At 53.8% G+C, this 24,572-nt stretch overlaps 11 protein-coding genes across 11 annotated transcripts; 5 read left to right on the forward strand and 6 right to left on the reverse strand.

Annotated features, from left to right (window-relative positions):
* Positions 1–106: 106 nt before the first annotated feature.
* DSM5745_06159 (Hsp70 family protein) lies at positions 107–2,220 on the reverse strand (the record flags this gene model as incomplete). The annotated part of the gene is made up of 7 exons (XM_026748175.1): positions 107–442; positions 488–850; positions 893–992; positions 1,037–1,304; positions 1,348–1,414; positions 1,460–2,066; positions 2,111–2,220. 7 exons carry the CDS (start codon positions 2,218–2,220, stop codon positions 107–109), a joined length of 1,851 nt encoding a protein of 616 aa, XP_026604007.1.
* A 782-nt stretch (positions 2,221–3,002) lies between these two features.
* On the forward strand, positions 3,003–4,517 carry DSM5745_06160 (uncharacterized protein; the record flags this gene model as incomplete). The annotated part of the gene is made up of 2 exons (XM_026748176.1): positions 3,003–3,924; positions 3,973–4,517. 2 exons carry the CDS (start codon positions 3,003–3,005, stop codon positions 4,515–4,517), a joined length of 1,467 nt encoding a protein of 488 aa, XP_026604008.1.
* A 529-nt stretch (positions 4,518–5,046) lies between these two features.
* DSM5745_06161 (uncharacterized protein) lies at positions 5,047–5,326 on the reverse strand (the record flags this gene model as incomplete). Its single annotated transcript, XM_026748177.1, has 2 exons — positions 5,047–5,070; positions 5,135–5,326. 2 exons carry the CDS (start codon positions 5,324–5,326, stop codon positions 5,047–5,049), a joined length of 216 nt encoding a protein of 71 aa, XP_026604009.1.
* A 591-nt stretch (positions 5,327–5,917) lies between these two features.
* DSM5745_06162 (Serine protein kinase) lies at positions 5,918–7,037 on the reverse strand (the record flags this gene model as incomplete). Its single annotated transcript, XM_026748178.1, has 4 exons — positions 5,918–6,214; positions 6,270–6,532; positions 6,594–6,880; positions 6,943–7,037. The coding sequence occupies 4 exons, from the start codon at positions 7,035–7,037 to the stop codon at positions 5,918–5,920; spliced, it is 942 nt and encodes a 313-aa protein (XP_026604010.1).
* A 195-nt stretch (positions 7,038–7,232) lies between these two features.
* DSM5745_06163 (uncharacterized protein) lies at positions 7,233–9,368 on the forward strand (the record flags this gene model as incomplete). Its single annotated transcript, XM_026748179.1, has 1 exon — positions 7,233–9,368. The coding sequence occupies one exon, from the start codon at positions 7,233–7,235 to the stop codon at positions 9,366–9,368; it is 2,136 nt and encodes a 711-aa protein (XP_026604011.1).
* A 207-nt stretch (positions 9,369–9,575) lies between these two features.
* On the reverse strand, positions 9,576–13,601 carry DSM5745_06164 (uncharacterized protein; the record flags this gene model as incomplete). The annotated part of the gene is made up of 4 exons (XM_026748180.1): positions 9,576–12,038; positions 12,156–13,118; positions 13,168–13,426; positions 13,474–13,601. 4 exons carry the CDS (start codon positions 13,599–13,601, stop codon positions 9,576–9,578), a joined length of 3,813 nt encoding a protein of 1,270 aa, XP_026604012.1.
* Positions 13,602–14,351: 750 nt separating this feature from the next.
* On the forward strand, positions 14,352–16,540 carry DSM5745_06165 (sodium:solute symporter family protein; the record flags this gene model as incomplete). Its single annotated transcript, XM_026748181.1, has 4 exons — positions 14,352–14,459; positions 14,510–14,680; positions 14,734–14,758; positions 14,784–16,540. 4 exons carry the CDS (start codon positions 14,352–14,354, stop codon positions 16,538–16,540), a joined length of 2,061 nt encoding a protein of 686 aa, XP_026604013.1.
* A 60-nt stretch (positions 16,541–16,600) lies between these two features.
* DSM5745_06166 (GNAT family N-acetyltransferase) lies at positions 16,601–17,285 on the reverse strand (the record flags this gene model as incomplete). Its single annotated transcript, XM_026748182.1, has 2 exons — positions 16,601–16,839; positions 16,892–17,285. The coding sequence occupies 2 exons, from the start codon at positions 17,283–17,285 to the stop codon at positions 16,601–16,603; spliced, it is 633 nt and encodes a 210-aa protein (XP_026604014.1).
* Positions 17,286–17,582: 297 nt separating this feature from the next.
* Positions 17,583–19,091, forward strand: DSM5745_06167 (uncharacterized protein; the record flags this gene model as incomplete). The annotated part of the gene is made up of 3 exons (XM_026748183.1): positions 17,583–17,699; positions 17,762–18,885; positions 18,938–19,091. 3 exons carry the CDS (start codon positions 17,583–17,585, stop codon positions 19,089–19,091), a joined length of 1,395 nt encoding a protein of 464 aa, XP_026604015.1.
* A 395-nt stretch (positions 19,092–19,486) lies between these two features.
* On the reverse strand, positions 19,487–20,602 carry DSM5745_06168 (uncharacterized protein; the record flags this gene model as incomplete). The annotated part of the gene is made up of 1 exon (XM_026748184.1): positions 19,487–20,602. One exon carries the CDS (start codon positions 20,600–20,602, stop codon positions 19,487–19,489), a length of 1,116 nt encoding a protein of 371 aa, XP_026604016.1.
* A 715-nt stretch (positions 20,603–21,317) lies between these two features.
* Positions 21,318–23,456, forward strand: DSM5745_06169 (putative RTA1 domain protein; the record flags this gene model as incomplete). Its single annotated transcript, XM_026748185.1, has 6 exons — positions 21,318–21,336; positions 21,388–21,487; positions 21,555–21,722; positions 21,775–22,402; positions 22,975–23,163; positions 23,226–23,456. 6 exons carry the CDS (start codon positions 21,318–21,320, stop codon positions 23,454–23,456), a joined length of 1,335 nt encoding a protein of 444 aa, XP_026604017.1.
* Between the last annotated feature and the right edge of the window lie 1,116 nt (positions 23,457–24,572).

Here is a 24,572-nt window from a genome sequence, read left to right on the forward strand (position 1 = left end):
ATCCATGACATGACCGAAACAAGTTATTCAACACCAGATCAGACTATTTAGTACATTCGACAGCAACAAAAGCCAAGAGACATAAACACCCAACTGTGGCTACGGCCTAGAACTTGATATTAGCATTCTGGCTCCCCATCCGCCTCCCCTCAACATAAACCACAAACTGCACGCTCGCCCCACTCGGCACCATCTCCAGATCAAACGACAGCTTCTTCATCCACGACCCCGTCTCCGCGGACCGGAAGTCCTCTAGACTGTCAAACGGCACGTCAAGCGTGCAATCGATCTTGCAGTGGCGCACGACGCTCTTCTCCAACCGCGTCGGGGCGTCGTGGTCTTCGCACTCGTATAGCTCAACGCTGAATTGAGGACCCGGGTCTTTGCGGTATAGACGGTAGAAGTTGTATCGGACTGGGTCGGTTGTCGAGACGTTGTCGCCCTAGATATGTTAGTAGTGGAGAAGAAGAGAAGAGTGAAGACGCACCCGTCGCAGATACCAGTTGAGCTGGTTGTTTGCGCGCCACTCGCCCTCGTCCGGATACCAGGCTTTATCTTCGTCGAGATGTTTGGCGGCGTCGAAGGGCGCGTGGTAGACGATGCCGATGCTGGTTCTGGAGATGGACGACGTCACGCTGATTGGCGCTGCCACGCCGTATCCGTTCTGCTGGGTGCCGCTGCTGTCGCTGCTGCCGTCCAGGAACCCCTTGTATACTGCTCCTTGGCAGATCGCAGTCCGCGGGCGCATTCCGCCAGACTGGAGGATTGTGATTCCGGCGCTGGAGTGGCGGTTCTTGAGGTGTTCGTAGAGGTATGGGCTCGCGCCGAGACCGCCGACGAGGATGATTCCCTGCTGCTGTTAGATATTTCCAATGATGGGTGGTAGACGTACCTTCACGTCCAGGCCCTGGCTTCTTGCTTTGTTGATTTGGCCGTCGACGAGTTTGTCGATCCCGGCAAAAGACTCGGTGAATGCTTCTTGGATGTGGGAACTGTATAGCATTAGCGAGATTATGCGTAGAGAGATAGTACATACCTCGAGAAATGAATGCGACCCTTCTTAATAAATGGCTCGCGGCTCATGTCGTCCAGACTGTTCTTGCCGAACGCTTCGGCCGGGATGCTCACGATGTATTCTTTCTTCGAACTCTGCGGCTTAAACTGCGGCTTGATGGCATGCTCCCACTCCCCTTTGATGATCTCCTTGATACCTGCCTTGCTGAGGTGATCCCAGCGGCGTCCGAGACGCGACTTGCATGCGTGCTCAAAAGCTTCGTCAATGAATATACCGCCGCAGAGCCCACCTATACCGGTTAGAATGCCCGCAAGCATCGTAAGGATACATACCAGTTCCTTCAACTGCTTCATGCATTGCAATGGGGTTGACGGAGCCAATCTCGTAACTGATCAAGTCCTGCTACTGTGAGAGGAGAAAGGTGGTAAAAGCAAGACAACCTACAACTGTACCACCACCCGCGTCGCAAATAACATAGACATCACCCGGCTGAGTCCGTCGACCAGGTTCACAAAGCGTCGATAACGCTGCAGCCTCCGGTTCAGGGACGAAGCTAAGCATCGTCTCACCGGCTGGCCGACTGTCCAAGATTCCAGCTTGTCGAGCAGCTTCTTCCATCCCTTGTCGTGCATAACCCTTCCAGATGGCGGGCACTGTAATGACAACGTGGAATCGCAACGCGTCAATGACATACTCGCCACGAGACTTCTTCACGGACTCAAGAATATGTCCCCACAGAAGACGAAGGTAATCAGCGATCAGCCCAACCGCAGTCTTACCCGTCTCCTTGAGCATCTTGCGCCCGCGCAGGAGGAACTCGGAAGAGCGAGTCTCTTCAGTGAGATCCTCGTCCTTGACAAGGAGAAGCTTGAACCACCGGACTGGGTCTGCATCGTCGGGAATCTCATACCCCCAGAAGATCTGATCGTCTTCGTAGAAGAGCTCGGTTGGCGCTTTGCCCTCTTCTCGGCCAGTGCCTGGCCAGCTGGTGATGAGATTGATCTGATCACTGGCGAAGTCGGCGACCGTGGCCCATGCGACACCAGAGTATCTTGTAGGGTTAGCATCGAAAGTACGCAATGATTGAACACTCACGTTGTTCCGAAATCAATACCAATCACCATGACATCGTCCTCGTCATCTTCGCTCGGTGTCGCAATCTTTGGACGATAGGCCATGATCCCGTCGGTCGGTGTGAATGTCATCTTGCGGTGAATTAAAACAAACTGTAAAAGGAAGGAGTGGGATAGTTGTATAGTGAAGATGTTTGAGGGGACAGCCGCTCAGCCAGGTTATATGAAGTGGTGCCGCCGACCCCGGGCTTTCAGCCTCGAGCAGTCGATTCCACCTTGCAGCCGGGAATTCTTGCCAGGCTTGAACCCTCCTCATGCAGCCAACTCATGCATCCATAAATGGCCTGCCAATGGTAGCCCCGCGTGGAGCGCTCGACGGTTTGAGGAGCACAGCCTTTCGCGCGGCTTGGCTGGACAATGCGACGGCCGCTGGTTGGTCGCATTCGCACGCTGACACTCGTACGACGAGGCTGAGGCGCTTTCGACCAGGATGCGACGGGCCAGAGAACGCAGGGAGTCGCTTCGTGCAATTCTGGCCGACGAGCACCACCAATCGTGGAGCTTGCCAACACGAGGCCGGGCTAAGCTGCACCCCAAGGCTGTCTGCCCGCCAGCTTGTTTATACCACCGGCCGCGCACCACAGAAATGTTGTAATCGATTGGCTTTCGGCCTTCTGCTGTCTGCACGGCTGAGCAATTGCCACCAGGTGATATATCCCCTCCTTGAACGCCGATTAGGAGCCACTCGGTGAACGTGATAATGGGCTAGCCTCGCCGCAATCAGCTGAGACGAGGCTGAGAAACTCAGGAAACATCTGGCGGGTTCGATCCCCGTCAAACGTATTTCCTTATCTATTTTGGTCTGCCGACTACGGTTTGAGTCGCGGTAGTAAAGAACTTGCCTTTCGCGCGACATGACGCAAACACCCCCATCCCGCAGCGCCGATGATCATGGCCAGAGGTTCGATAACCAGGATACCGAAATGCCAGACGCAGAATGCGAACGATGTCTTCAAGATAAGCGACCCGATATTCCCGGCCGGGTTCATTCTCATGTGCACACGGCCGCGGTCACCGCAACAACAATTACTGAAAAGTTCATGACCACGTTTTGGGGAAAGCCCGAGATGAGGCCCTCCTGCCCGCCTCCACCTCCACCGCACAAGACCCTGCAGATGCCTGATGCGGTGCAAAATTCGACCGATGAAGAGGGAAGAAAGCCCCAGCCGGTCGACGAGGGGGAGCCAGATCCTAAACAGAACAACGACGTGATGGCCTTCCAAAACCTCGCAGTGGAAATGAAACAGAAGATCGAGCAACTTGAGACTGATCTTGCAAACGCACCGTCAGCCGACTCAGTTCGCGCACTGGAGCGTTCTCTTCAGGCCGAAAGCGCGCAGAAAGAACGGGCCCAGCAAGAAGTCCGACAAAAGACCAACGAGTTAGACGTCCTGCGAAAGCGCTGGAAGCAAGCCGCGCGAGAGTTGGATAAGTCCCGGTCCCAGAGCCAGGGCTTCTACCAAGTGACAGATAACTACCTCATTGAGCTCACCACGCGGCTGCGGTACAACATCAGGAACTTCGCGCTTCAGTACTTCGATGGCGAACTCAAGGGACCGCGGCCAAGATTCGACAAGCCCAAGGTATGGGACAAATACATGCAGACGACGACCCCGGAACCGCTGGACTGTGAGGCATTCATGATTTCGGAACGAAGGCCCAGTGCTGTCCAGGCGTTTCTGTGGCGATTTCTCGTTGGAGAAGTGTTTGATCATTTCCGATGGGCGGGAGAGCTGGGCATCACCCTGCGGAATATGTGTCTTTTCCTAAGGCCTGGTATGTCCAATCTGGTCGTTCAAATTGTGCGTCACTAACCCCGCAAAGAAGGACAATATCCTGATTCCAATGAGCCTATCATCCCTGAAGAAGAGCGCAAGTTCCAAGCGTGGATCGCCGGCACAACCGCGATGGTCCTGGAAGCCGGAAGCACATCGAAGAAATCAAAGGCGTTCACAGAGCAGGTCCAAGTAACGATCGAGTCGCTGAATCGAAAAGTCCGCGAAGTAATCGATCATTTCGTCGTTGTGGAGGACCAAGGGTACGCGTTGGAGATCGCTCGGATTGTCGAGGAAGCTGTCAAGCTTGACACAGAGATCAGTCGTCAGGCCGCGCGAGTGGAATGGGTGTTTCCAGCCCCGGCGAAGGAGATCCTGTTCGACTCGGAGGTCATGAGACTAGGGACGGTGGAGGCAGAATCCAAAGCGAAGGAGAAGCAGCTGGTGCGGTTGGTGGTTTGTCCGGCCATGAGGAAACGAGGCAAGTCGACCGGCGACGACTTTGGAGCACCCTCCACTTTGCTGGTCCCGATGGAGGTTTCTTGTGAGCCTGTAGTGAGAAACGAGGCGAGTCTCCGGAAGATGTTTGTTTAAGCAATTGCGAACAAAGCGGCTAGCACCACTGAGCTGACTGACCCACAAGGTCATCACAAGTTAGCCAAGCTTGTATACTAGGTACTAGTAATGAAATACTTGGCTTGGGAGAGTAAATATAAAGCAAAAAGTAATTAGCTGCTTTTCTCGAGAGAGCTTAAAAATACTAGAATTTAGTAAAAGAAAATTAAACTTGTCTGTCGACCAGGCGCGAAGGAAGCACTACGCAACTACTTATCCCATAGTCTTAGTCTAGTAGCGTTGTTGCAACTTTACTTGCACCTTCACAGCTAGTGCAGCACCAAGCCAGCCAAAACGAGAATCATCGACGTGGGCTACCTTTCGTGGGGCTTTTCCTCCACTCCGAGATCCGTTCGCCGGACCTCACTATTCCATGCCAAATATTTCACTGTTCTCGCCCACTCTGGGTACCTGCGATTGACACCGGAGAAGCCTCTTGCAACCCTAATCCTTGGTGGGGAAATGGTTTTCATTGAAACAGACTCCCGTATAGTGGTCGCGCGGATCATTATCGCTCGTATGCCGAGTTTCTCTGCTCATCTGTTAGCTTATAGCTTGATGATAAGGCTGAGGCTTTGCTTGGACCTTTGGCAAACCTCCTTTGTTCCTGATGGCACTAGATGTTTGGGGGCCTCGACGGCTTTCGCGAAGCCCGGGCCTTGCTGGATCGCGATAGACTCAGGCCTGAGCCAATCGGAAGTTTGAGTGGCCACCGAGAGTGTTATCTCTTGTCCGTTTTTGGCGATGCTTCCAATGGGAATCTTCTTGAGAATGCGGTTGAATGACATGTTGTGTCGAGAAGGCGCGTGTGAAAGGATATAGGTCAAAGCAGGTAGTTCGACAGATGTACGAACGCTTCCACATGGTGCATTCTTCGTTGATATTTATACACCTTTTCCCAGCCCACGGGGAGCATCGAGACATGACTTCAAGCGCCCAAGAATCCTGTTCCAGGAGCCCGAGCACGGTTCAAACAAGAACAGGGTAAAGGTGGTTGGCTGTGGGTGCTCGAACTTTAGACGCCGAGTTGATCCCGAACAATGTACCTAACCGTATCTTGGTCAAGCTGCTTCCTGCAGGATCGTCTGTGCGCTACTTCGCCTGATCTGACTGACAAGCCGTCCAGTCCATCTCCAGAGTTGATATTGACATCGCGCCGTGTATACTTCATTGGAGGGGCCTATCAGCACCTGAATAACTGAGAGGGATGATTCCAGCCAAGGAGCATGGGAAAGATTGTCTTCCCTCCCAATAATGCCATTTCCATCCAAAGCCATTCGAGCTCGGTTACCTATGCGTGGGAGGGAAGTTCTCGGACTTTGCACAAAATAAGCACATTCAGGATCAAGTACAAGATTGAGACATTCAAAACAATAAAGTCAAGACTGATTAAACCACTGGTCTTCTAAGAGTTGTCGTGCTGATGGCCTATCTCGAGGGTCTAGCCTCATTATCCTTAGCAAGAATTCCTTATCGTCTTGACAGATTTCCTTAGTAGTGGTAAGATGAAACGGCCGTAGAGTCTCCGGTGGACTGTTCTGCATGACCCAAGTAAGAATCGCCAACCGTTGTTGGTCCGCGATCTGTTCGTACGATTCTGGAAATGGACCGAAGCATCTATGGTGCTTCAGAAGAATCTTCACATCGTACTCATCATGATCCGGTGGAACATCCGGCTTGAAAATGTGAAATCCAGATCCGTAGAGGAGGCTGATAAGCTGTTTTGCTTACATCGACGTTAATATTCGTTCTCAGGTTTTCCGCCGCGAGGTTGAAACTTGCCGTTGCACCAAATGACCAAATATCTGTTGCAGTACTCCATTTCATTTGAAGGTGAGCCTCAGGGCTTCTGAATATAGGAGTGCCGATAGGGTCCCCACGTTGCGCATGAACAGACTCCACGTGAACAGTGCTTCCAAAATCTGCCAGCTGAACATCTCTAAAACGAAGATCAAGCTGACTGTAATTCACTAACACGTTGCTGGGTTTAATATCTATAGCCCGTCTGTATTAGCAAAATTCGGCACCAGAGAAGCAAAGAGCGACTAATCACACCAGTATGTATAAATCCCTCATCATGCAAGACGGCAAGCGCCTCGAGCACCTTTCTTGCAACAAACACCACCTCGGGATGAGTAAGCCGTTGCTTGTTCGATGCATTCAGAACATCGTCATCGAGGTATTTTAGGATAAGTGTAGGAGGGGAATTAGGATCTTCCAGCTCCTCAATAAGTGGGCGGATGGCAGATGTTCGGCGTTGAAAACGAAGTAGCACATCTCGCTCGTTCTGTAATCGAAAGTGCCGGACACTCTTTGCGATCACTTTCTGCTGGGAGTCATTCCTGTGAGTATTCATGTTAGAATAGTAGTTCACACCGAAACCATAGAGGCAGGGACTGCTTACGTCGCAAGCCAGACACAGTCCTGGAGTTGTTTTCCAATGGTGTAAAGCGCCGTTCGGCCTTTCAAAGTCTGGCCAAGGAATAGCGCCGATGGCATAGCGGAATAGCTTGATAATTTGAGCGGCCAGTGACGATGAATGGAGAGAATAAAACAACGTCGAAAGGAAGGGGGTGAGGTGTGATGACTAATTGTCCTGCCTGGGCAGGTGAGGGAACGTCGCGGGCGGAGTCCCACCAACCATCCCGCAAACATTCAAGCGTCATCGAAAGCCACCCGGCGATATAAAGCAACATGTCCGACCAAACACAAGCTGGAATGCTCAAACAACTTAGGCAGGACCTACTGCGCAAGTATGAGCTGCATGGGGAGCGAGTCGGGGAGATTTGGCGCGCCTGGAGCCCCGCCCAACGCGCAAAGGCACTAAAGGCTGGGGCTGCAGAGGGAGTGATGCTGAAATCCCGCACTGATCGCTCTCTAGGCTTTACTCGGCTGCTGATTCCCGAATGGAATATCCAAGATTTAACAGCGCCGTCCCCGGATCCTTCCACTTTGATGGCCCACCTCCGCCATCGCGCCCTGTCCCCTCTACTTGAACAGTATGCTCAAGGTCCGAATGGACAGCCTGGCGATGCAGACGTCATCTTTCACGGCATGGAGCGCGGCCTTCAATACTCGGAGTCATATCGTTATGAATTCACGCAGTTCATCGACGAGGAAAGCTATGGTGTGTCTATGGCCGCTAGAGACGGCAACATGTATCGACAGGTCATGGCCGGTATGCAAGCTGCAGTCGATAGCAGGCACATCGTTCCCCGATCGGCTGGAGAGCTTATCTTGGCGAGGCAAGTTTCCATACTACAGGCTTTGAATATCCTTGTTGAGGATATTCTTGAGCTGGGTTCGTCCACAAGAGCCACCGCTGTCCCGAAAAAGAAGCAACCCAAAGAAATAAACCGGGCACCTCCAGCTGCTGCGGATTCTAAGCCGGCGAAGCTGTCCCTGGACGAGATCCTTGCTCGTGCTCAAGATCAGAAATCATCTGTTGAGGATTACCTTGGTCTGTGTCGGAAAGAATGCGCCTTTCTTGCACCGATTGTCAATATGTGGTTCGCAACACGCCCCGAGCTGCTCCCGGATGAAAGAGGGCAAAGACTACCATTGCATACCGACAAGTACAAAAGCACTGCCTTCTTCGAAGCGCTGCACTCCGCCGTTATTGGTGTCGCTGTTTGGGACTATATCTGCCGACTGCTCCAAACTCTCATCGACAAGCCGGACGACAGGCAATATCGGACCATGGTCCTGCAAGAGATTTCGAATGTCTGCCACTTCGAGTACGATAGGGTGCAAAAGCTTTTCAAGCGCTACGTCCAAACGTGCACCGGGGCGAAATACTTCAGACGCGCTTCGGGTGGAGGAAAGAACAAAGCGGTCCGCGTGGTAATGAAGGGCAAGCCAGAGGCTGTCGTTCAGGAGGATCCACAACTTGGCTATCTTCTCCATCTCTGCGAACCAAAAACGAGCGCTATCAAGTCCGTCCAGTGGATCGCTAAGCTTGACGAGCTTCACCACGCAGAGCCGAGGAAACTCGAAGAACTGTTTGACTCGGAATATGATGCCCTAGGCGACCTTGCGGTTATTGCAGCCTTCATTCAGTCCCTGGCCGCTTCCCTACCCTTGCCCCCTCCCAACGGCACGAAGGGACAAGTATTTGTCTCCAGATTGAAGAGCCTAACTACGGAGCTGGACGCGCTTACGGACGATCTCGATCTCAGCGACTTTGTTGTCCCTATTGATAATCTTTTGGAGCCTGGGGTTGCTGAACGCGCTTTGGTTGTGCTCAACAACTTCATTATCAACAAGGCCGGGTCTGAAATAGGCCTGCTTTATGAGGGTGTCACGGAAGAGGCTCTGAATGCGGTCCAGGTTCAGTACTCCGAAAACCGAGCGATCGAAAAAGACCTGCAAACTAGGTTATCCATCACAGAAGTATCCACCCCTACACCTGAGGTAATTATCCAAGAGCGCCGTGAAAAAGCAAAGACCCGTCCTGCACACTCGTCAGTATACAGTATTGTTGGCGATGAACCTGCCGCTGGAGATGCTGAAGCGCCGTCCCGAAAATTGAAGGTCAACAGGGATGCATTTGAGGTTTTCTCGACCCTCTTCTCACGGGCAGAAGCACAGGGACAAGGTTCCATTACCTGGGCGGCATTCCAAAAGGCAATGCAAAACCTGAAGTTCTCCGTCATTCCAAGATTCGGTTCGGTCTTCTCGTTCCTACCCCCGGGCGACCCTTCTTTGTCGAGACCTTTCACAATTCATCGCCCTCATCAGTCCCGCATCGAGGGGTATAAACTGATATACTTTGCGAACCGCCTGAAGAGAATCTACGGATGGGGGACGGACACGTTCGAAGTTGCGTGAATAGTGACTTGATTGGACTCCCATACTAAGAGTGGCTTACCCGATCAGAATGCGAAACGTACATGGGTACAAACAATATATTTCAATTGTCAATCCGAACAAAGCTTTTCAATATACCAGTCTCTTGCCATTAGGTATCATCCTTTTCATCCCCGACGGAATCCCTGCACTGAAGTGTCCGGTGCTACGAAACTAATGCGATCTCCATCACCCGGTCGAGGGCGGGCTCAAGGGCCTACTATCTGCCGCGATCAACTCGACGAGTGGACCAACGATAGCTTCATCATATCCCAATGCTAACAGCGACGAGATTGTGCTAAGCGGTTTTCCCTTTCCCCCTTCGATGGCGTTCCACAATCGGTCCTTCATGCTGAACTCGATCTGATATCCTCTGATCACCTCTTCTAAACGAGGGCCGTGGTCAAGGACTGCAAGCTGTGGATTTGGGCCCAGCATGATTGTGAATGTAGTTGGCAGAAGTGGATCCAATCCAGGAAAGTACACTGAAAGACACGGCATGTTGCGGTACCGATCCAGTTGAACGTCAACACCACCATCCCCCGGCTCGTTGTCTTGAATCCGCACCTTGAACCCTTGCGGTATTGAGTGTAGACCTGGGAAGCGAACAGCGAGGTTTCCGGCGGGTATCCTCGCGGTTAACTCCCCTCTCTCCTGCTGGAACGTGATCGACCATTCTCTTCGTGCGTTTGGAGTCTGCGGATAACATTCATCACGCTCGTCAAAACTGTCGTCTGCTGCGTCCTCAATCACGCTTGCGTGCCCGTCCCTCCCTACCAGTATCAATATCTCAATCCTAGACGGGTTTGAGCAACCATTTCGAGCAGATATTCCATGCCCCATAGTGATGATTGAGCCCTCTGATGCTAGAACTGGATACTGTCTTATGGACCGGTAGAAGGTAACCCCTCGACCACCGTCGTAGATCGTTCCGGTGAAGAGATCCATGAAGCGCCCTTGCGGCGGGAGCCACGCTTTCACGGAGGCCAGGTTTGTCCGCAAATCCCGCGGCTGGACAATGGGAGCAACTAGCAAGTCGGTACCGAGATAATATTGATTCGGGAATTCGTACGCGTTGTTCTCGTTTGGATATGACCAGTACATTGGCTGGACTAGCGGCTCGTCGTTGCGAGATCCAAGAACGCTCTGGGTGTATAGGTACGGCACCAAGCGATGTCTGAACCTCAGGAACCCGGCCATGGCCTCACTGCATTCATCCCTGTAGAGCCAAGGCTCTTTGGACATCCAGCGCGAGGAGGTCGAGTGGAGCCGCATCACCGGCGAGAACACCCCGAGTTGAGTCCACCGCACGAGAAGCTCATCGTCACGGATTCCTCGAATATGGCCACCAATGTCGTGGCTCCACCAGCCGTATCCGATATTCGAAGCAGTCGCGGTGAACTCCGGCTGGAACGCGAGCGAGTCCCAGCTCACAACGGTGTCTCCGGAAAATCCGATGGGGTATCGATGGCTTCCTGGCCCTCCATACCGAGAGAAAATCAGGGGGTAACGGCCATTCCGCTTGCTATCGAGATACTGGAAGTGGTTCAACAACCATAATGGATCGAACCCGGGGATCTTGGAAAAAGGCCCCTGCTGCCAGTCAACCCACCAGAAGTCGCATGCTTCGTTCTCTAGTCTGCGGTGCAGGATCCCAAAATAGGCCTCCATGAACTTCGGGCTCGCGGGGTCGAACAGGATCGGCTTCTTGTCACTGGTATCGTGGCCGAGAAAACGTGCCATGTCCTCGTATGCGGCTTCGTGCGCGTGGATCCCGGCATGCGGATGGTCGTTGAGCGTAATCCGGAGCTTCCGATGATGGATCTCGTTCCTGAAGCGCCCCGGGTCAGGAAACAGCTTCTCGTTCCAGGTGTAGCCTGTCCAGCCGGCATGAGGCACCAGTTCGTCGGACACGTAGTGCCAGTCCATGTCGAGGACGGCAACCGACAGTGGGATGTCATGCTCGCGGAACTTGTCCATCAACTCCACGTACTCATCCTGGTGATAGGCATAGTACCGACTCCACCAGTTGCCCAGGACAAAGCGTGGCACCTCAGGCTGCTTTCCGGACACAGCATAGAATGCCTTGATGGCCGCTTTATAATCGCGACCGTAGCAGAACAGGTAGCAGTCGAATCGCTCCCCGGGCTTTCTTGGTGCTACGAAGCCGTTGCTGTCGAACAGCATGCTCTTCGAGTCGTCAATTACCGCATAGCCTGCTTTTGAGAGAACGCCCTGGCCCATATCGCATCGACCGTCGACTCCATCTAATGTCCGCGCCGTACCCCCAAGGTTGAATTCCGTTGGAGTCCCAAATCGCCACGGCGTTCCATATTTGACGCTCTTGCCGTTGAAGTGGAAGATGAGGCTTTCCGGGCTGAATTTCTGCTTGGTGTAGCTGACGTGGAAATGGTCTGTTATGATTTCAAGCTCATCGCCATTGACTACTTGAAACTTTGGGGCAGGAAACTCTCGATTAATTGCGAATGTTGATGCTCTGTCCTCGAACTGGCCATCTTCTGCCCACTCGAACCGGATTAAGCGCTCGTTGAGGAGAGTGAAGCGGTAGTTGGGGCCTTGGACGACCGCATCAGGGTTGGCGATAGGGTGAGTCTCGAAGACGTATTTCTCCATGGCGATACTGGGTTGAGACTGGAAAGAGGCAAGGTGATGAGAATAAACTCAACCCCGCACCAGCAAAGAGTTACGACAACGCATGCAGCACAACACAGCGATTTCTATTGGCTGTCTCAGGATCTACACTCATACGGCCTTATCCCTTCCTGCCTGCTCCTTCAAATAAGCATCAAAGTTCAGCACTGCCTTGCCGAGCACCAGGGCGCCTTCCTCGCAATCCTCCTTGTCACTCCACTCCTTCGCGCAGTGACTGATTCCATCCTTTCCTCGCACAAACACCATCCCAGTTGGACACTTAAGTCGAGTCATGGTCGAGTCGTGTGCAGTTCCCGTGCGAGATCCAATGCCCTTGTCGCCGCAGGCTCGACGCACGCAGTCAACTGCCTCTGGCCAGAAATCCCCAGGCAGGAGATGGACCGGTCGGGTCACATCATACTCCAGCCCGTGCAACGCGGCAATGCCCTTGATCGAGCGAACGATATCTGCGCCCATCTCTTCCAGCCCCTCTGTCTCCCTATGCATCAGACAGAAGACAACCTTTGTCTTTGACTGGATGTTGCAGGCGCCCCACGGTCCGCTTTGGATGTTTGTCACAGTCGTGTACCCATTCCTGGAATAGGCCAGGGTCTCCAGCTGCGTGATGAGCTTCGCCGCACCGGTCAACGCATCCCGTCGTCCGTACATTGGATATGTATTTGCGTGGCCGTCCTCGCCGGTGAATACTACTTCGTAGTAGGTTATTCCGTGCCAACCTTCCACCCAGCCAACTGGCTTCCCTGCTTTTTCCAGGTCCGTCGCCTGCTCAACATGAACCTCAAAGTGGGCGGAGATGGGGAATTCCTCGAACGTGTTCGGTCCGTCGCCGACGTAGCCGATCTTGGCCAGCTCACTCCCCATCGTGATGCCTGAGCCATCATTCGAGAGAGATGCATGCGCTTGCTCCACACCCGTCTGTCCTGCGTAGACGGTCGATGATCCCAACGGTGGAAAGAAACGAGCACCTTCCTCGTTGGTCCAGTTTATGAGTGCGAGAGGAGCCCGCGTCTTGATGCCTTGTTCCTTGAAACTGCGGATGACTTCGAGACCGGAGAGTACCTAGCAACGTTCAGCCTTCTTCCCTGAGTTTGGGACTACGCTAACATACCCCGAGTGGCCCGTCGAATTTTCCGCCCGTGGCGACCGTGTCAAGATGGCTTCCCATGGCAATCGGCGGAACAGTATCATCCTCGCCGTCGAACTTCGCAAACTGACTTCCCGTCGCGTTGACTTTGTACTCTGCTCCTAGCGCCAGCACCTGATCGCGAAACCAGTCCCGAGCTAGCTTGTCATTTTCGTCGGCGCATAGTCGAGTTACGCCTCCGGGAGACGGGGCGCTATACTGCGCTGTGAAGTGGATGTCGTTCCTACACAGGGTCAGATACGAACTTTAGGCTACAGGGAGTCTCCATACCATAATCGGTCGCCGTTTATTGTCAGCTTCTGTGCTGCTGGCACGTTTGAGTTCCACCGTCGACCAGCGACAGGGTGTTTGCCACACAACGAAAGAGAAACTCGCGCTCTGATCGCGTGTCTGAACATTGCTGCCTAAGCGATTTTCAAGATTATCCTGTCTTTGAGACCATGGTTCAGGACCCCATTATATCTTTGGTGGAGATCGCGATAACCAAAAGAGGGGAAGTTGGAGAAACATATCAATGCGGAAGGCAGCCGCGCTACTAAGTATTATCACCAAGAGAAACCCCCTGCCTGCACGGCTACTTCATGGCAGGTACTCATTCTTCATTTTGGAGGCTTTTCCGCAAGAGCGCAATGAATCGGCCGAGTCTCTTCTTCTCGCCCTTTGGTGACGTCGATCGAGATAGGGCTTTTTCTATCAGCTCTTATCACTGGGTGGAGTCCAGCGCAATAGCTACCCCAAGTATGGAGGGGTGTCTATGTCAGAGCTTATCATCCTTCTGATAGATCGGCTGTCGCCCGCTTATGCAAGTGGGACAGCTCCAACGCTATCGCAGATAACCTTGACCAAGCATCATTGATCGATAGCCGAGATGGTGTTCATTGGCTCAACCTGCTTGCGGTCTACTTATCAACCCTATCGGATGCTCTATGCTTCGCTTCAAGAATTGGGGCATGACTCCATTGCCGTTGGGGCTCTCATCGGGTTGATTAGACCTCATCGGGAAGGTGGATTGAGAGATACCATGTCCTGTTCGCCGTGACTCAATACTCTTCCGCGGGGTACTTGTATCTCCATTGGCGATACTGCGATATATTGCATCTGCCTCCCAGTCAGTGGGCTTGCAGCTGTCGTGAGAACGCATATCCACCATGAGCACTACCGTGGCACCCGTCCTGCCTGAGGGCGCCGGATATGGCGTTGTCGTTGGCATTGGTCTTTTCTTCGCACTGCTCATGGCATGTGTGTCATATCTGCAGGTATGTTCCGGTCGGAAAGAAGTGTTGAAAGAGATGTCTAACCTGGGCAGAACCGATACACGCAATACTCGACAAAAACCAGCGAGGAGTTCAACACGGCCAGTCGCAGTGTCAAGCCTGGCTTGATCGCTAATGGAGTTGTCTCGGCGTGGACCTGGGCCGCAACGCTCTTACAGAGTAGCACGGTGGCTTATGAGTATGGCATTTCTGGTCCATTCTGGGTATGTGCTTCTTCAATTCCGGGGTGCCTTTATACTAATTGATGCCTGGGCAGTGTGAGTATATACTATTTAGGCCATGTAGGATTCGTACTGATGTGTCCAGACGCTGCCGGATCCACCGTGCAAATCTTCATGTTCTCCATTCTCGCTTGCAAGGTCAAGCAAAACGCCCCGTACTGTCACACCTTCCTTGAGATTGTGTATCACCGCTACGGCAAAATGACGCATGCAGTGTTCGTGTTCTTTGCGCTCATGACCAACACTCTGGTTGCAAGCCAGCTGTTACTTGGTGGCAGTGCGGTCGTCACGGCCCTAACCGGCATGAACGTCTATGCCGCTGTCTTCCTCATCCCCCTCGGCGTCTGCATTTATGTTGTCCTCGGTGGTCTGCGTGCTACGTTCCTGTGCGACTATACTCACACGGTGATTGTCATGGTCATCATCCTCTACTTTATGTTCGACGTCTACTCGAGGAACGAGATGATCGGGTCGCCATCGGCCATGTACGATCTGCTTAAAACAGCTGCGGTCGAGCGCCCAGTAGAGGGGAACATCGATGGATCCTACGTCACGCTCAAGTCGAATTCGGGTCTTGTCTTTGGCGTCATCGAGCTATGCACCGGCCTGAGCACGGTGTTTCTTGACCAAGGCTACTGGCAGCGAGCCATTGCCAGCCGACCGACTACCGCTGTCCGAGCCTACATCATGGGTGGTTTGTCGTGGTTTGCGATTCCGTTCGGGTTCGCGACGACACTGGGTCTTGCTGCGGTCGCCTTGACAAACAATCCCAAGTTCCCGACATACCCAAACACCATGACAAGCAGTCAAATCTCGGCCGGTCTCGCGGCTCCATTCGGTGCTACGGCCTTGGCCGGGAAGGGTGGTGCAACTGCGCTACTTTTAACGCTATTCATGGCCGTCACTTCCTCGGCGTCGTCTCAGCTCATCGCCGTCTCGTCCATCCTCACATTCGACATCTACAAGACCTACATCAAGCCCAGCGCCACTCCTCAGCAACTCATCTTCGTCTCGCATATCATGATCTGCGTTTTTGGCGTGGTAATGGCATGCGTCGCCTGCCTCTGGAACGGCATCGGGATTGACCTAGGCTGGCTGTTCCTGGTAATGGGTCTCTTGGTCGGTGGCGCCGTCTTCCCAGCCGCCTTCACGATTCTGTGGAAAGGTCAGACGAAGCTCGGTGCCATCTCGGGTGCGATTGGCGGCCTGGCGGCTGGGCTGATTGCCTGGCTGGTCGAAGCCAAAGTGTACTACGGCGAACTTACCGTCGCATCAACGGGCGCTAACTACCCTACGCTCGCCGGTAACATGGCCAGTGTGTTCACGGGCCTCGTTCTTACTGTTGGAATCTCTATTCTCAAGCCCGATGACTTTGACTGGGAGAAGACCCGAGCGATCAACGCGCCCGTCGCGCAAATCCCGGAGCCGGTCGTCGAATCGAAGCCTCCAATCGTTGAAGCAACACCAAACGAGAAGAGCGAGAAGGCCGCCGATGCCGCGCTTGTTGATGACCCCACGGCTCTGCAGAGGACCTTCGTCCTGGCCGTGGTCGTGTCCGCCGTTTTGTCGTTGATCATGGACATCATCATCCCCATCCCGATGTTCCTTAGTCATTATGTCTTCTCAAAGGGCTTCTTTACGGCCTGGGTGGTCATCTCGTTTATATGGGTGTTCGTGGCGTTCATCCTATGTGGAGTCCTGCCTATCGTGGAAACGAGACGGTTCTGGGGAGCGATGTTTAGGAGAATTATCGGTAGAAAAGAGGTTTTGGATGCACAAGGGCAGCAAGCTCAGACCTCCGACGAAGATGCGGAGCCAGTGAGGATCGACTCCAAGGCATAGCAATCCCCAGTACAGCCGTCAATATGTTCTTAGCAAGATCTATGTACAAAGATATATGCTCTATCCTCTCGACAGACCTGCCACCGGTCGCACCATCGACGTCTCCGAGTATCCAGGGACAACCTCGTAATTGTGCACAGCCTTACAGTCATGTTTCTCATACAATCCCCGTCCGGCCGGCGACGCCGATATGAAGGTTACGAGTCCTTTCTCGTCCGCCCGATCAAGACCCCATTTCAGCAGCTTCTCGCCTAGCCCGCGACGGCTGAACGCAGGGTCTACGGCGAGCAATTGAAGGCCTACCCTAGTTAATCACATATTCTCGGAAAAAGGGTAGATATGGCAACATACAGTAGTGCGGCTGCTCCCCGATCGCGGTCCTCCGCTCCCTCTCAACGCGCGCAAAAAAACTATCGCAGAGCTCGGCATCACTGCCAGACGGCCACTGGGTCTTTTCCTTCTTCTCCCCTTCATCAATAGGCGTGCCATCGTAGAACTTCCACTGCGCGAACCCCGCGATCACGGGGTCCTGGCCTGGTGCTGTCCCGACGACTTTGACCATGTCTTTTTCTGGTCCGGATTGGGCTTCTTCGGCGGACTTTTTGTAGTTTGCCACTTGGAATGCGTATCCTTCCTCGTTGCGAGGCATGAGTCGCATGCTGAGGGGGTTGTTGAAGGCGGAGAAATATATTTCTGCTATGCGGGGGGCGTCGCTTGGGAGAACGGGCTCGATGGAGAAGTCCATGGTGGATGTACTCTGGCAGGAGTTACAAACAGCTTTGGAAGTTGTATCTTGGTTATTGTATAGCAACAGTGTAACAACTGAGAGTTGTCGACCTGGCCAGACTCTGTTGCCTGAAACTGAAACACCACGTCATTGGTTGCTATGGCGGAGACACTTTGTTCCGAGCGGGTGCCTGAGGCTGCGGCACGTGTGACGATCAGCGGTGAAACGGGTCCACACCAAAACATTCCTCCAGCTTGTCCTCAACTCCCTTCCTCCTTCAATTCAACACCGAGGACCCAGAGACCTCAATTGACCATGAGCGAAGCAAAAAAGACCGTCGAGCTGACGGCCGACATCGACTTCATCGATACTCCGCCCGCCAAGCCCTCGCAATTCCAGACCGGCGACGACTGCGGAATCGAAGTCACCAAGGTGCGTTTGTCTGTCCTCTTCTCCAGCTGGTGACGCGCGTTGCTAAATTATCCCCTGCAAAGGCCGCCGCCATCAACAACCCGCCCTTGGCGGCTGATGGGCCTGGAAACGAGAGCTTCTCCAACTATGCCCTGGGAGGCGCGCTTGTTGGAGTCCCCGCTTTCCTGACCTGGTTCGTTGGCGGCGGGAAGAAGACCTTCCTCTTCTTTGCGCTTGTCTCTGTTCTTCCTGTCCTCGTGGCTTTCTGGACCTACGTCTCGACCTTCAGCCCGCGCACGAATGAGAAGGTCAAGCTGCCCGGCCGTCCGGTCGAGCACTACATCACGTTCAAGCGCGACGAGGACAAGGCGAAATGGCACGGCAAGAACAAGATCCCCATGCAGACTTTCGCTGAAATGTACCTGGATGGTCTTGTTGAGTTCAACGGCGACACTCTGGATGTCATGGAGTACCGCCACGACTGGGCGAACTTCTCCTTCACCTGGGACCTGTTTAAGTTCATTGTTGGCACTTTCTTCGTCGATGTCCTGTTTCACACCAAGGCGCAGGATGAGGAGCAGGTTCGTCCTAATTATGATAGCGGCAATGACCACTACGCTTGGTTCCTTGGTCCTCGCATGATCTATACCTCTGGTATCATCTCCGACCCTGAGAAGGAGGAGACGCTTGAGGAGATGCAGGATAACAAGATGGCCGTTGTTTGCGAGAAGATTGGCCTCAAGGAAGGCGAGACGATGCTTGATATTGGCTGCGGCTGGGGCACCCTCGCTCGCTTTGCTAGTCTGAACTACGGCGCCAAGGTTACCGGACTCACTATCGCTGAGAACCAGACTGCCTGGGGCAACGACGCGCTCCGCAAGGCTGGCATTCCCGAAGAGCAGAGCAAGATTGTCTGCATGGACTACCGTGATGCACCCCGCACCAAGTTTGACAAGATTACCCAGCTCGAGATGGGTGAGCATGTTGGTATCCGCCGCCTTACCGGTTTCTTCCGCCAGTGCTACGACATGCTCCAGGATGACGGCGCCATGTACGTCCAGCTCTCTGGTCTCCGACAGGCATGGCAGTACGAGGACTTTATCTGGGGTCTCTACCTGAACAAGTACATCTTCCGTGGTGCCGACGCCTCCACTCCTCTGTGGTACTACGTCAAGTGCCTGGAATCCGCCGGCTTCGAGGTCAAGGGGTACGTCACTCCCATTCTCTTCAAAATGGCAAACTGACGCTGACAATCGCAGAATCGACACCGTAGGCGTCCACTACAGCGGCACCCTTTGGAGATGGTACCGCAACTGGGTCGGCAACGTCGAGGCCATCAACGCCAAGTACGGTCCTCGCTGGTACAGGATCTGGGAGCTCTTCCTCGCCTGGTCGGTTATCGCTTCCCGCTAGGGTTCCGCTACCTGCTACCAGATGGTTGTTGTCAAGAACCTGAACTCGACTCACCGTATCAACGGTGTTGCGTCGCAGTTTGGCATCGCTGGGGCCCTTGCTGCTAGCCGTGCTGCGGGCAAGTCGCGTCTGCCTTAGATCAACCTTCAACCGCTGAAGTTGACGAACTGATGAACCCGCAGCTCGACCGCTCCTGAGCCGGCGAAACAAGTTATGAAGTTAGAAAGATTTAGCCCCGAGGCTGCCGAAAGTTTCCGAACTGTCGCGTCACGTCGTTTCTGTGACGGAGCGTCCGCGAAGGAAATGTGGCAACGAAGATGTTATGTATGATATGTTGTGATGTACGACACGATCAGGACCAAAAATATAGATAGAAATAAAATGGTGATATCAAGTTACCCAACCCGCGTCCCCAATCCCACGCGAGGATATTCCAGCCATGCATCCCACGCAGCACCCAGGTCCTCCTCGATCATGCCGAAGATATACCTCCCCGCCTCTCCGACCTGCCAGATATGGCGCCCGTGATGCAGCAACAGCGCGTAATACGCAAGGACAATCAACGCTTCCGGGTTCTTCCTCGCTAGTAAAGCCGTATACCTCGGCGGCACGAGAACATTCCAGAGGAAGAGCATCTGGAACCGCATATTCTCGTGCTCGCCCTTACCTGGTCCTGGTCCTAGTCCTGTGGAGAGCGCATCAAATCCCAGCTGGAGATACCGAATCGCCGCCAAACACGCCCCCTTCTCTCCATCATCTAGTGTCGGAGATTGCAGCACTAGAACCCGGAGTCCGTGGCATTCGGTCCCGCGCGGTCCGGCAGATGTGAACGCTTGGCTGCGGAGTAGAATTGATGATAATTCGCTCGACATGAGGTGCGTCCAGCCGGTCATCGCGACGGTGAAGACGCCGCGGTGGGTGGAGAGGCTTTGGACGTACCGCGACAGGAATGCGTCGATGCCGCCCGTACCTACACAAGAGTGCGCGACCGCGAGAGTCTCAGCCAGAAGATGGTGGCCCAGCACCACGGAGAAGAGACAGATAGCCACACAGTTCTCCTTGCTAACGTCGATCTTCTGCGCGTTGAACAGCGCGATCGCACGCGTTTGGAGAGCGGTCGCTTGGTGGCTGTAGTGTGGTCGTTTGTCGGGGTGCAGGTATGCCAGATGACAGGCTGAGAAGGCGAGGAGTTGGTGCAGCAGATATGGGGCCTTTAGTCCGGTTTTCAGTGCTTGGGATATAGTCCCCTGGTATGGCTCGACGCCGTCGCCTAGACTGAATATGTCGGATGCTGAGGGGGAGGTGAGGTGGATGAGGAGCTCGGCGTGCTGGATATTTATCGGGGCGTCTGCCGGTATGGCGTGCAGCTGGAGGACAGAGTCTGGCGTCGACTCGCTGACTGAAGAGCACGGGGTTTGGGGTCCATTGCCGGTGTTTGTCGGGGACGGTAGACTTGTGCAGCTGCCGGTGCTGGTGCTTTCGGTCGAGAAGCTGCATTCCCGGCTGGACATGCTACAGAGAAGACATCTGGGCCGGCGCTCGTCGCACTGGTACCGACCGCATCAGTAACTTCATTGGCTGATTTACAACGGATGCGAGCACCTTGACATGCCGTCTCTTGCTGCATCGACCGGTCCGTTAGTATACGCGACAACGGTGGACCTGACGAGGTAGGACTAGGCAGACGTACCACTCAACACACCCATCGCGGGATTTCTTATGACGACGTCGGATCATCGCAGTCTGATCAAACACGCGTATTACGTTAGATGCGAGCACCGGCCGGGCCTACCATAATATACCCCAGCCCAGGATCTTGGTCCAACTGCAGCCTGCAGCTGCTCCGCCCCATTCTTGCTTGGCACGATGCGCGCTATGCTCTCGACAGTTGGATTCGCTTAGCTAACACGCGTGTTCGGCTGATTCCGAATCTAAGTGTTGGATTGTGGCGGTTTGATTGGTTGTGTGGATATCTTCCTAGATCCTCCTATGCATATCCAGCAGGGCCCTGTTGGCAGGAGGACAGAACCCCCAATCTCCTGGAAACCAACCAACATAATTCGAATTGGAGTCCCTGTAGGCTGCAGCCGATACAAAGACAGACACAGACACAGCCGCTGACGCAAATTGAGTGAGACAGCCGGTATATAAGAAGCTTCTCCGTCACAGTAGCCACCATTTCCTCCGGACATCTGCTTCCTTCTGCTGCGGGCTTTCAATACCAGCATGGCAAACGGAGAGCCTGGTATGTCCATCCACATCACTTGCCATTGGACTTTGACTGACTTTCTTGCAGTTCTGTGGAGCCTCTACGTCTACGCCCCCAACAAGGGCGCGCCGATATTCTTCACCATCGCCTATGCCATCTCTGCAGCGGCGCATATCTGGCAGTGCTGGTACACTCTCCCCTTCGCCCTTCAGCTCTTATTGTCTTCTATCCGCTGACAATGTTAACAACAATAGTCGATACAAATCATGGCGGCTGCTCGGCCTCCACCCCCTCTGCGGCGTCCTCTTCACCCTCGGGTATGCGTTTCGCGAGTACGGAGCGTACAACTATCTATACGACGAAGAGGACAAGTTGGTCTTGATTATGTTTGTATTGAGTCAGGTGTTCATCTACATTTGCCCGTGAGTGACTGCCTCTCATCTACCATCCGCACCACCAACTGATCATCCGCAGCCCCCTCCTCGAACTCGCCACCTACCACGTCCTCGGCCGCATCTTCTACTACGTCCCCCATCTCGCCCCTCTCCCTCCACACCGCGTCTTGTCGACATTCGGTGCATTGATGGCGCTCGTCGAGATACTGAACGCCCTCGGCGTCTCGCTCTCGTCGAATCCGTCTTCTTCACAGAGCCAGCAAGGTCTAGGGAGCCGTTTGACGATCGCTGCGCTGGCGATGCAGCTAGGCGTTATACTTACCTTCGTGATACTCGCGGGGATATTCCACCGTCGATGCAGCAAAACCAAATTACGGACCACGGCCGTTGCGGTACCTCTTCGAACACTCTACGTCAGTATGGCTCTTATTCTCGTCCGGTGTATATACCGCCTCATCGAACATACGGGGTCTACGACAATCGACATCAATAACATGGACGTGCTACGATCCCTAACCCCCGTTCTCCGCTACGAGTGGTTCTTCTATGTCTTTGAGGCATCTCTCATGTTGCTGAACTCGGTGCTGTGGAATATTTGGCATCCTGGACGGTATCTGCCGCGGAGCTATCGGGTGCATATTGCCAGGGATGGGAGGGAGGTTGTGGCTGCGAAGAGGGCTGATGAGAGGGTGATGTGGCAGAAGGTGGTCTGCATGTTGAGTTTTGGGGTTCTGTATAGGAGGGAGAAGGGTGCTTGTGAGGGAATTTGCCTGGGGGAGGAATGAAGGCACAGGATTCGGCGGATTGTAGACTTAAACGGTCTGGAATAGTACACCATTGAACCTACTGCGTGCTATCTATACCCAACTTTGCAGTTCCATATATGTGTTCGCTCTCGAAGAAGGACCATACGCAACCTTTGATCACACCTGAGGCATGGACTTTCAGCGCAACTTAAGCTGCGGAAGGGGGTACGACCATGGTCTGGTCCTGTTTGGCCTGACATGTCCTTCAATCCAACTGTCAACAACCTACTGCTACCTAATCCTACGCTATTGTCCAAATCACAATCCAGTTATCCGAGCAATGAACCAAGAATCTAAACGATTGGACAACCGACAGGGTGCGTACAGACACCGCATCCGGGACCTGGTCTTCAACCACCATTGGCATAATCTCTATTTCCGGTGTAGTTTATAGTCGCGCCAGGCCAGCTACAACAGGCTCAGTGCATTTATGCCGGCCAAGTAAGCTTACTCCCCCATACTCTCGCCTCCAGTGCAAATGTGATGGAATCAACATCGATATAAGGACCGCCCATCTCGAGGGCAACATCAAGGCCGGAATTGGGGGGATATGGATGGACGGGCCGGTAGCCCTTACGTTGAAGCACACAACCGTGCATCGCCGGAATTTGGTGTGGAATATGCTTGACTGCTGGAAAGACATACGTGGAAATGCTAATGCCGTATTCAGGACATGCGGGTTTTGCTGTTGACAAAGGACGCCAACGCTGATGTTGCAAAATAGCAGAATCAGGAGCCAGAAAGGGCTCCTGCGAGACAATCAATGCTTTCCAAACTGCGAGAATACCTCCTAGCCAACGTACTAGCCAAGCTGGTCAATGTGACGCTCTGGAGCGCTGTTAGAGCCAAGGCCGGGGATATTGAAGCTGCTGATACCACCGCCCACAATCCCAACGCCGCCATTGACGCCGCCGTGACACGGCTGGAACTCACCAGTTCAGTCATGGGAAAGTGAATTGCTTAGCCGGCCAATGGCAACCCGGACCTCGCCTTGTGAAAGTCGGTACGCTCGCCTCGGCCATATGGGTTGCGGTTGGAGACGCAAATCAGCCCTGACTAGGGTACTGCCTCCAGGCCTCCCAAGGCATGCTCGACGTCTGAGTATCGTTTACACCTCTCGCTTCACCTATCCTCTCGGTCGCTATCCACCTTCCAAGCGATCCTTGAACTGTGCTCTCGCCTTCTCTTGAGGTAGCTGAAGTACCCGGGTTCCGACACGCTCCAAGATCCCGAGTAACGGCATGGACTCCACGCAGAGGACCACGAGCCTTTGGTCTGCTGTGATTCCGTGCGTTCTCGCAACTGAATGTCTGGCCGTCACATTACCGGGAATGAGTTGAGTCACGGCTTAAAGTCTGCCCACACAATGCATCGGAGACGAAGTCCGCAGCTGTCATATATAGGCCGGGATTATCAATCTTGGGCTCTGAACATCGGGGCATCTCCAGTGCGATAGCGCTACAACGACAACCAACAGTGATCCCTTGTCAGGCATCAAGAGGACAACAGCAAGGCCAACATGCCGGGACTCTGTCCCCGCAAAGAAACCGCACGGCGCCTTTCCATCCTCCACGACGACGAAGGGTTCCTCGAGAAGACGCAACGCCGCAACGCCACCAGTACCAGCGCGACGGCCTGTCCGAGACGGAACGGGAATGCGTCAATACTCTCTTTGCCTGCTACGAGGTCCAGATCCTCGCTGTTCAACGCGATGCCTGCGGGAGAAAACGAACAGGTGGTTCATGCGTTGAGGCAGGCTGGCAGAGCTCTGCAACGCTTGCCGCACACGCCTCTGTACCGCGGATACCGCTGTACGAGGGACAAAGGGCCCTGGTTTATGACGGGCTTTATGGTTGCTCGCTGCATTGCGGCAGGAGGATGCTGTGCGAGGGGGTGTCACTGTTGCGTGCAGCTTGGCGCCAGAGGGGAGAATGCTTGATTCGTTTTTTTGGGGGATCTAGAGTATATGCATGTTGTTTTCTTTGGTCAGTTGATTGCTTTTTGCTGGTCGCATATGTTCGTTGTCTGAGCTGTATTCCTTGCGCTAAGGTAGCCCTGGATGGTCTAGGAG

This window comes from Aspergillus mulundensis (genome assembly GCF_003369625.1).
Source record: "Aspergillus mulundensis strain DSM 5745 chromosome Unknown scaffold_5, whole genome shotgun sequence".
NCBI classification, from domain to species: Eukaryota; Fungi; Ascomycota; class Eurotiomycetes; order Eurotiales; family Aspergillaceae; genus Aspergillus; species Aspergillus mulundensis.